The sequence below is a fragment of the Hemitrygon akajei genome, unplaced genomic scaffold, assembly GCF_048418815.1.
Source record: "Hemitrygon akajei unplaced genomic scaffold, sHemAka1.3 Scf000152, whole genome shotgun sequence".
Classification (NCBI taxonomy): domain Eukaryota; kingdom Metazoa; phylum Chordata; class Chondrichthyes; order Myliobatiformes; family Dasyatidae; genus Hemitrygon; species Hemitrygon akajei.
Window position 1 is genome coordinate 321,491 of NW_027332038.1, and position 11,010 is coordinate 332,500.

The 11,010-nt window shown below is 49.0% G+C and overlaps 1 protein-coding gene across 1 annotated transcript in view; it reads left to right on the forward strand.

The window, feature by feature from the left end:
• The first annotated feature begins 4,662 nt into the window (after positions 1–4,662).
• LOC140724014 (zinc-binding protein A33-like) overlaps positions 4,663–11,010 on the forward strand; it is a 15,946-nt gene continuing 9,598 nt past the window's right edge. The window contains exons 1-5 of the mRNA XM_073038503.1: positions 4,663–5,073; positions 6,689–6,784; positions 7,202–7,435; positions 9,158–9,180; positions 9,268–9,386. Coding sequence (XP_072894604.1) covers positions 4,663–5,073; positions 6,689–6,784; positions 7,202–7,435; positions 9,158–9,180; positions 9,268–9,386 — 883 coding nt within the window. The remainder of the gene's footprint in view (positions 5,074–6,688; positions 6,785–7,201; positions 7,436–9,157; positions 9,181–9,267; positions 9,387–11,010) is intronic.

Genomic DNA, 11,010 nt, shown 5'->3' on the forward strand with positions numbered 1-11,010 from the left:
TGCCTTCGAAAGGATTCGAGACCCGCCGGTGGTGCAGCCGAAACCCGAGGCTCAGCTCCCGGTCTCCGGCCTCACTCGGTCCCGGTTCCAAACCCCGGCCCGGCCGGGCGCTCAGCGTCCCGCCCACTGACACCCCTCAGCCAATGAGAGCATCCTTCTCCCAGCGGCGGTCGATGATTGGCTGTGAGTGTCCGAGGACGGGCTGCTGTTGGGAGCTTCAGATGTCAGTCGCAGTTTGTTCTCAGAATTAAAGCAAGTTTCCAGAAACTCAAATTGCAAAATAAATTTTATAATCAGAGTCCAGATAAGTCACCACATACAACCCCGAGAAGCATTTTCATGCGGACATACATAGAAAAAGTATAGAATAGTGACCATAACAGAAGCAGGCAGTGAAAGATCAGCCAGAGTGCTGAAGGTAACAAACTGTGCAAATGCAAAAGAGCGATAAATAACAAGAGCATGAAATAACCGCAGCGGCTGCTGATGGATCTCCGGAGCTCTCACCGCTTCCCTGTGCAATCCGACAGGCTGAAGGCCAAGGGAGAACAAGGCACAAAGCTCAACTCGTGATTTAGGAAATAAGAAACAGGTGCAGGCGTTGTCATTCGGCCCGTTGCGCTGTTCTGCCCCTCACTCAGAACATGGCTGATCTTTGACCTCAGCGCCACTTTCCTGCAACGTTCCCAAAATCCCCATCCCCTAAATATGTCCGTTTAATTTAGGAAACTTGTGGAGAAAACTCCAAATGTTCACCGCACTGTGTTGGGGAAATTTCTCCTCTTCTCAGTCCTGCTGAGGTGACCTCGGATTTTGAGTCTGTGATCCTTGGTTCCACTGCCCAGCCAAGAGAAACATCATTCCTGCCCCTACCCTGTAAATACCCTCTGAGACTGTGTCTGTCTCAGTCAGGAAGCTTCTCCATGTGAACCTTGTGTTGATGAAACTGGTGACAGTTCTTTCAGACCAGCAGCTTTGACCACAAGAACACCAGACAGTGGTCAGCACGGAATGACCTGCAGTTACTGCAGGAGAAGGACTGGATGGACACAGTGGAGTGGTTCCCTGAGCAGACAGCCCAGACCATCTGGCAGAATGCCTCCTCACCAGATCTCACCAACAGGCACCAAGACCTCACCTGTCTGGCGGCGAGAGGGGCCCTCCCAGTCTGATCCTCGCTGCATGCCCGGAGATCACTCCCACAGGGCGCTGCCCCGAGATTACTGCAATGGAGACGAGAGGGGCCCTCCCAGTCTGACCCTTGCTGCATGCCCGGAGATCACTCCCACAGCGCGCTGTCCCGGGATTACTGCAGTGGAGACGAGAGGGCCCCTCCCAGTCTGATCCTTGCTGCATGCCCGGAGATCACTCCCACAGCGCGCTGCCCCGAGATTACTGCAGTGGAGACGAGAGGGCCCCTCCCAGTCTGATCCTTGCTGCATTCCCGGAGATCAGTCCCACAGCGCGATGCCCCGAGATTACTGCAGTGGAGACGAGAGGGCCCCACCCAGTCTGATCCTTGCTGCATTCCCGGAGATCACTCCCACAGCGCGCTGCCCCGAGATTACTGCCGTGGAGACGAGAGGGCCCCTCCCAGTCTGATCCTTTCTACATGCCCGGAGATCACTCCCACAGCGCGCTGCCCCGAGATTACTGCAGTGGAGACGAGAGGACCCCTCGCAGTCTGATCCTTGCTGCATGCCCGGAGATCACTCCCACAGCGCGCTGCCCTGAGATTACTGCCGTGGAGACGAGAGGGTCCTTCCCAGTCTGATCCTTGCTGCATGCCCGGAGATCACTCCCACAGCGCGCTGCCCCGGGATTACTGCAGTGGAGACGAGAGGGCCCCTCCCAGTCTGATCCTTGCTGCATGCCCGGAGATCACTCCCACAGGGCGCTGCCCCGAGATTTCTGCAGTGGAGACGGTAGGGCCCCTCCCAATCTGATCCTTGCTGCATGCCCGGAGATCACTCCCACAGCGCGCTGCCCCGAGATTACTGCAGTGGAGCCGAGAGGGCCCCTCCCAGTCTGATCCTTGCTGCATGACCGGAGATCACTCCCACAGCGCGCTGCCCCGAGATTACTGCAGTGGAGACGAGAGGGCCCCTCCCAGTCTGATCCTTGCTGCATGACCGCAGATCACTCCCACAGCGCGCTGCCCCGAGATTACTGCAGTGGAGACGAGAGGGCCCCTCCCAGTCTGATCCTTGCTGCATGCCCGGAGTTCACTCCCACAGCGCGCTGCCCCGAGATTACTGCAGTGGAGACGAGAGGGCCCCTCCCAGTCTGATCCTTGCTGCATGCCCGGAGATCACTCCCACAGCGCGCTGCCCCGAGATTACTGCAGTGGAGACGAGAGGGCCCCTCCCAGTCTGATCCTTGCTGCATTCCCGGAGATCAGTCCCACAGCGCGATGCCCCGAGATTACTGCAGTGGAGACGAGAGGGCCCCTCCCAGTCTGATCCTTGCTGCATTCCCGGAGATCACTCCCACAGCGCGCTGCCCCGAGATTACTGCCGTGGAGACGAGAGGGCCCCTCCCAGTCTGATCCTTTCTACATGCCCGGAGATCACTCCCACAGCGCGCTGCCCCGAGATTACTGCAGTGGAGACGAGAGGACCCCTCGCAGTCTGATCCTTGCTGCATGCCCGGAGATCACTCCCACAGCGCGCTGCCCTGAGATTACTGCCGTGGAGACGAGAGGGTCCTTCCCAGTCTGATCCTTGCTGCATGCCCGGAGATCACTCCCACAGCGCGCTGCCCCGGGATTACTGCAGTGGAGACGAGAGGGCCCCTCCCAGTCTGATCCTTGCTGCATGCCCGGAGATCACTCCCACAGCGCGCTGCCCCGAGATTACTGCAGTGGAGACGAGAGGGCCCCTCCCAGTCTGATCCTTGCTGCATGCCCGGTTATCACTCCCACAGCGCGCTGCCCCGAGATTACTGCAGTGGAGATGGTAGGGCCCCTCCCAATCTGATCCTTGCTGCATGCCCGGAGATCACTCCCACAGCGCGCTGCCCCGAGATTACTGCAGTGGAGACGAGAGGGCCCCTCCCAGTCTGATCCTTGCTGCATTCCCGGAGATCAGTCCCACAGCGCGATGCCCCGAGATTACTGCAGTGGAGACGAGACGGTCACTCACCTCTTTGCGGACTGTGGGCTGGCGAAGATCTGTGGAGAAAGATGCAAGGGCCTGTGCCACAGCAGCTGCGTGACAGAAGGCTCACTGATCCTCGGGCTGTTCCCAGGATGCACAGGAAAACGGACAGCGAGTGCTGCTGGAAGATCATCAACTCTGGGAAAGACGCCCGAAACTTGTTGGTCTGCCATCACATCGAGATGTCCGGAGAGCATGAGGAAAGCTGGGAACCCCTGTCATACCGGAATACTGCCGACTGGCACACTCTGGGCTGCAGGGACACCATTGAAATTACAGGGTTCCTCTACTACTGAGGGAGGGGCCGGGTTGGCTGAGGAAGCCTCTCAATTATTGTCGTAGTGAAACACCACAGGGGCGAACAGCCCTATCGGTTTTAACGAATGTAAAAGATACCTCATAGACAACGAATCTAAATTCATTGGGTAAAGGCGCTGCACGGTGTATCATAGTCAATATTTTATAGTGAATGAAGTTTATTTTGATAAAAATAGCAACTTTTGGGCTCTGTCCAGACTGATGGAACCGGGTTTTCCATTGGAGCCGGGACGGTCTTGGGTTACGTTTCTTCACGAAGGGCTGTTGAAATCAGGACTTCACCGAAAATAATAATATTTTCCACCCTGTGACGTAGGATGCCCAGTCCTGTGCTTTTTCCTGCAGCCACGGGTCGGTCATCATCACTGCATCTACCTCCTCACAGCACAAAATCCTCTCCACACACCCAGCTTCATGGCATGAACTCATTTAATAGTGACTACAAATCCTTACTTAACTACCGTTTTACGAACCAGCCAGTCTCTCTTTAGACCTCCATAAAAAGGAAAACGAGCTGCTGGAGGAACTCAGCGAATCAGGTAGCATCTGCGGAGGAAAATGGAGAATCGACATTTCAGAATGAGACAGTCCAGATGAAGTCTGCAGTCTCTTGTGCCTCTCTTTTCAAAACTTGTCCCTTTCAGTCCGGCCTCAGACTCTTCTCTCCGGTTTCATTTCTGTTCTGCTTCTTCTTTAGCCCATCACGCCTACTGGGATACAGGCCGTCAACAGCAGCTCTCCGAGGGTTGATCGGCCCTGTGGTCTCTGTTTTCCCCACCCGACTTCAATCGCTTTCCAGGGGAAGGTCCTTCCGACCGCAGGGATAAGGCCTTTGGAGATTCAGTTGACGTTTCTGTTGCACTGCGTTTTCACGGGATGGGGTTGTTAACCTCATGCCCGAGCCTCCTCCTTTTGCAGCCGGGCTTGGGCAGTCCATGGCCGAGTTTTCATTTCTGCTCCGACCTGCTTAATCTATTTCTGATCCCTCCCTGAAATAGTTAGCACAATTCCTTCGCACAGACAGCAACATAATTTCAGTGGCCAGAATTTCCACTGAACACATCCAGCAAAACCATGTTCACTCCCAGAGACTGCAGCGCGCGTGTTGGACAACCGCGGTACTGCAGGGGATCAGCAGCTCCCGGAAAGTGAAAGCATTCTGAATCAGGAAGTGCCGGGAGTTAACATGGCTTCGAAAAGAAAGGCCGAGAGTTGGATCGAGGAAGTAATTTGTCCCATCTGCCTGGATTTCTTCACCGATCCGGTGTCACTGGCGTGTGGACACAACTTCTGTCGCTCTTGTATCACACGGTATTGGGAAAGGGAGCAGAGAAACTCCTGCCCGGAATGTAGAGAGGTGTTTGCTGACCGCACCCTCAGGGTGAATCGGGCCTTAGCAAATCTGGCTGAAAAAGCTCGGAATCTAAACCTGAATCGGGAAGGGAAGGAAAGTAAACGTCACTGCGAGGAACATGAGGAAGAACTGAAGCTGTTTTGTGAAACGGACAAGACACTGATCTGTGTGATCTGTGCAGTGGCGGAGGAACACAGAGAGCACCGCTTCAAGCCGATTAAAGAAGCTGTTAAAATCTACAAGGTAAAACTAACTTTAATTTGATACTCAATAGACAATAGGCAATAGACAATACTGCCTTCTGGGGCAGAGCATTCCACATATCCACCACTCTCTGTGTGAAAAAGTTTTTCCGCATCTCTGTTCTAAATGGCCTACTCCTTATTCTTAAACTGTGGCCTCTAGTTCTGGACTCACCCATCAGCGGGAACATGCTTCCTGCCTCCAGCGTGGCCAATCCCTTAATAATCTTATATGTTTCAATCAGATCCCCTCTCATTCTCCTTAATTCCAGCGTATACAAGCCCAGTCGCCCCAATCTTTCAACATGACAGTCCCGCCCTTCCGGGAATTAACCTTGTGAACCTACGCTGCATTCCCTCAATAGCAAGAATGTCCTTCCTCAAATTTGGAGACCAAAACTGCACACAATACTCCAGTTGGGGTCTCACCAGGGTCCTGTACAGCTGCAGAAAGACTTCTTTACTCCTATTCTCAATACCTCTTGTTTTAAAGGCCAGCATGCCATTAGCTTTCTTCACTGCCTGCTGTACCTGCATGCTTGCTTTCATTGACTGATGTACAAGAACACCTAGATCTCGTTGTACTTCCACTTTTCCTAAATTGACTCCATTTAGATAGTAATCTGCCTTCCTGTTCTTGCCACCAAAGTGGATAACTACATATTTATCCACATTAAACTGCATCTGCCATACATTCGCCCACTCACCTTGCCTGTCCAAGTCACCCTGCATTCTCATAACATCCTCCTGACATTTCACACTGCCATCCAGCTTTGTGTCATCAGCATATTTGCTAATTTTACTTTTAATCCCTTCATCTAAATCATTAACGTATATTGCAAACAGCTGTGGTCCCAGCACTGAACCTTGCGGTACCCCACTGGTCACAGCCTGCCATTCCGAAAGGGACCCGTTAATCGCTACTCTTTGTTTCCTGTCAACCCATTTTCTCTTGTCCTTTTTACCATCATGTGAACCTCAAAAACGAACACACCATTCTCTGCAACTTCTGCCATCTCCAACAGGATTCCACCATCTATCCGTCCCACATTCCATCCCACACCCCACAACTCTCCGCTCTCTGTAGGAATCGCTCCCCGGACTGTATCGCCCTTATCCACTCGCTCCTCCCCACTGATCTTCCTCCTGGCACCGACACCTGAAAATGGGACAAGTGCCTCGTCTGATTCCTACACCTCTTCCCTCGTCACCATTCAGGGCTCCAAACAGCCCCAAATCCCTCCCCCCACCCCCCCGTTACCCCCACGGTCGATTGTCCTCTCGCCTTAGATTCCTTCTTCTCCAGCCCTTTACCTCTTCCACCTGTCCACTCCCAGCTTCTCACTTCATCACCCTCCCCCACGTTCCCCCTCACATTGTCTCACCCGTCACCTGTCAGCTGGTTCTCATCCCCAAACTTTTTATTCTGGCTTCTGTCCCATTCCTTCCCAGGCCCAATGTAGGGTCTCATCCCAAAACTCCGACTGTTTATTTCCCCTGAATAGATGCTGCCTGACTCACTGAGTTCCTCCGGCATTTTGTGTGATAATCGGGTTTGATCACCTGTTTCTTTTGATGCATCTTTGTTTCTATTTCCTTCGCTCTCTGACTTCCAGGATCAGCTAAAATCTTCCTTAGACTCTCTCACAAAAAAGAAAACAGACTTCCAGGAAAAGGAGCAACAACAGAAAGAGAAGATTTCAGGAGTTCGGGTGAGGCTTCCTGAGTGGAATTTCTGATATTACTGTCGAGTTTTGCTTCATTTAATGCAGAATAGCCGAGTATCGCAGCTCCAGTGACCTGGGTTCGATCCTGACCTCTGCTGCCATCTGTGTGGAGTTTGCATGCTCTCCCTGTGGCCATGAGAGATTCTGACACATTCCAAGGACATGCTGGATGAATGGTTAACTACAATTAACCTTGTGAAGGTGGTGGAGGGTGTATGTGACTCAGGTAGGAGTTAATGGGTCAATGAGGGAGAATAGGTTTCAGGAAAATGTGAGGGGAAGGGGTTGACGGGAATGTCTCAGAAGTAGTATGGACCCCAATGGACCGAATGGTCACTTTTATGTCATAAGGAAATACAACACAGCAATGCAGTAAACTAATCTTCACCTTTCCTTCGACAGAAACAGTCACACAGCCTTCAGTCCCACATCACATCCCAGTTTGCTGAACTGCGCCAGATTATCACTGAGAAAGAGCAGAGCTTACTCAGGGATCTCAGGGAAGAAGAGAAGAGGATTCTCGACACAATGGAGAAAAATCTTCTAGCTTTTCAAGAGAATATAAGGATTATTCAGGAGGAAATCACTAAGTTAAAGGAACAGATGGATCAAAAAGACAGTGTGATATTTCTTAAGGTGAGGGATTCTATTTCAATTTGTTTCTGTCAAAGGGCACTAAATGAACAGTGGTATATTTGAAATAAACACAGCACAGTGGCCCATTCTACCAAATCAATTGCCGCTGCTGGTGACCTCACACAGAGTGTTCTCCTTGCATGACGAACCTCCAATCACTCCGCTAATGACATTCTAAATATCGGAGATAGATATTTGATCCTTTATCAGCAACATACAATATTTAAGCGATGAAATTTCAGCATAATTAATAATAAATTATTCTGCAATGTATCGGTCAACAAATGATATGGCACTTGCCAGTCCCAGGCTCAAGACAGCCCAGAGCAAAGTACGAATACGTAACTTATTCCCTTCACCTTTACCACATACCCACTCACGTTGCTGGTTTTCGTAATAAACACGTAACACAGAATACAATGCTGACAGAAAACAGACGTGTTGCTCCTACACACAGCATTTACAAATGACAGTAAACTGTTTCTCAACAGACAATTGATGCATCTATTCAGAGTTGATGTTGTCCTAAAACTGGACTTCCACAACTTCTGTACATCCCAGGACAGAATGCAATCTTTTCTGAAATGATTTACTCTGATTATAACACAGAGCTGCTGATTGTGTCCTTAATTACCACATTAATTATCCTCTAAAACTCCCATTAACACCCAGTTCCAGTCACAGGCTGTGAGTGTGTCTGGTGCGGTGGGTGTGAGGGTCTCTCTGTCAATCAGTGAGAACAAAGAATGTGACCCACACATCAGACATAACCTCCATAACTGGTTTCCGTCAGATTACGGAAAATTTCACTGTCTCTACTTTTTCGGATAAGTTTTACATGGGATTGTGTCCCATTCTCCATCATGAGCAGGCCATTCAGTCCATCTTCTCCTACCAATTACCCTCGGCACAATCCTCCGGCCACTTACTCACCAAACCCAGCAACAGTGCCCCGAACTCCCTGGTCCCTCACGTGTTTATCCAGCCTCCCCATTACATTCAATCTCTGCTGATCCACTTCAACCACTCCTGTGGCACTGAGTTCCACATCCTCTTCACTAAATTTCTTGTGGGATTTATTAAAAACCTCCTGGCATTTTATCTTTGACTGAAGGTCTCCCCATAAATAGAAACACAGAAACAAAGAAAACCTACAGCACAATACATTCTCTTTGGCCCACAATGCTGTGCCAAACATCTACTCACTTTAGAAATTACCTCGAGTTACCCACAGCTCTCTATTTTTCTAAGCTCCATGTATTATTTAGGAGTCCCTTGAAAGACCCTATCGCATCCGCCTCCACCATCATTGCTGGCAGCTCATTCCACCCATTCCAAAACACTTACCCCCTGACATCTCCTCTATACTACTTCCAAGCACCTTAAAACTGTGTTCTTGCCTGTTAGCCATAAATGAAGTACTTTCTCCACCTGCACAAGATCAAATCCATCGCTAATCTTAAATTTTTGCGTTTGATCATTCTGATGTCTTATCCAGATGAAAATGCACAGCCTGTCCTGTCTTTCCTGTAAGTTTCATCCTCTCAGTAATGGTCTAACTTTCAGAAACATTCCCTGTAATTTTCCCCATGGTTCTGATTGTTCGTGTGAGTGAGTGACTGCGGGAGTGGGGATTTTCAACTCCTTGTCATGATTTGGATGAAATTCAGGATGTCGACAGTAAGTCAATGTTTAATCAGATTTGTGTTTTATTTATTTCAGGACGAAGCTTGTCGGAACAGAAGGTAGGACATGCTCTTTACTAAAACTCTGAATGGATTTGTAAAATAGTTCAGAATAGCAATTTATAACCAGCAGTTTAATATTTACAGGATTAATGACAATGTCCAGGAATTGTCAGTGACAGATGAGGCCCTACCGGTTGAAAAATTCGATCACCCCTATTTGTTGAAAACAGTGCTGAGAGAAACGCTTGATACTATTAATCAAGGTAAAACTTACAAAGATCATTTCTGCTTGTTTATGAAGCTCAATTGTAATAATTTGAAGCAAGGATTGGCTCTGATAATGGACTGAAGGGGAACTGAAGTTTATTCCACATCAACCCCACCGACTGGGAGGCATCACTGTCCACGGTCAGCTGGAGATGTCAGACCCCTGAACACACCAGCACAGGGTCACAATACAACCAATACACGGGACTGGCAGATGAACCACTGTGTCCCGATCCCAGGCACACTGAACTAACACATCAAGACATGAATTTGAATCCTACCACAGGAGCTGGGAGTTTAATACTGACTTGATGATATCGTAGGGAATAAAAGTGGGTATCAGTGTGGTGACCGGGATTGTCAGAAAAATACACAAGTCCTTAGTGAGCTGTGAGTCTGACATTGTAGTATTTCAGAGGAGGAAAAAAAAATTACAGTGGTCTGGAGAGGAGTTGGCCAATGCAAATTGGAAGGAGATGCTGGCAGGGATGAGAGCAGAGCAGAAATGGTGTCAGTTTCTGGGAAAATGAGGAAGGTGAAGGATACATGTATTCCAAAAATAAATAAATACTCAAATGGCCAAATAGTAAAACCGTGGCTGACAAGGGAAGACAAGTTAATGTAAAGGCAAAAGAGAGAGCAGAGAACAAAGCAAAAAACAGTAGGAAGACAGAGGATTGGGAAGCATTTAAACCTACAGAGAGGAAATAAAAGAAAAATTAAATGTGAATTGATTTGACTTTGTTACGTACATCCTTCATCTACATGAGGAGTAAAGATCTTTATGTTACATCTCCGTCTAAATGCACAATGTGAAACTTATAGTAATTTATGATGAATAATATGTTCAACATGATAGTCAGGATTACACAGAAATACAGTTGTGTCAGCATGATTTATGCATTCTGATGGGACTGGTGGAAGAAACTGTCCCGGAACTTGTTGGTCCTGGTTTTTATGCTGCGAAACCGTTTCCCGGATGGTAGCAACTAGCACAGTTTTTAGTTGGCGTGACTCGAGTCTCCAATGATCCTTCAGGCCCTTTTTACACACCTGTCTTTGCAAAACGAGCTAGCAGACAATATCAATTTGTTTTTCAAGTATTGTAAAAAAAAATGAAATCGAGATGACAGTGAATATAGGCCCGCTAGAAAATGAGGCTGGATATATAATAACAGGGGATAAAGAGATGGCAAATAAACTAAATGAGTATATTGCATCAGCCCTCAATGTGGAAGACACTAGCACTGTGTCCGGTGTTGAAGAGTGCGAGGGAAGAGAAGTGAGTGCAGTTACTGTTACAAAGGAGAAGGTGGAGGACACTCGCACTGTGCCCGGTGTTGAAGGGTGCGAGGGAAGAGAAGTGAGTGCAGTTACTGTTACAAGGAAGAAGGTACTGAAAAAGCTGAAAGACCGATACTTACACATCACCCGGATGAGATGGTTTAGTAAGGAAGAAGGCAGCAGAAAGGAAATTATAGACCAGCGAGCCTCACCTCAGTGGTTGGGAAGAAATTGGGGTCCATTGTTAATTATGAGGTTATGGAATACTTGGTGACACTGGCCAAGGTAGGACAACTCAGCATGGCTTCATTAAGGGAATATCTTGCCTAACCAACC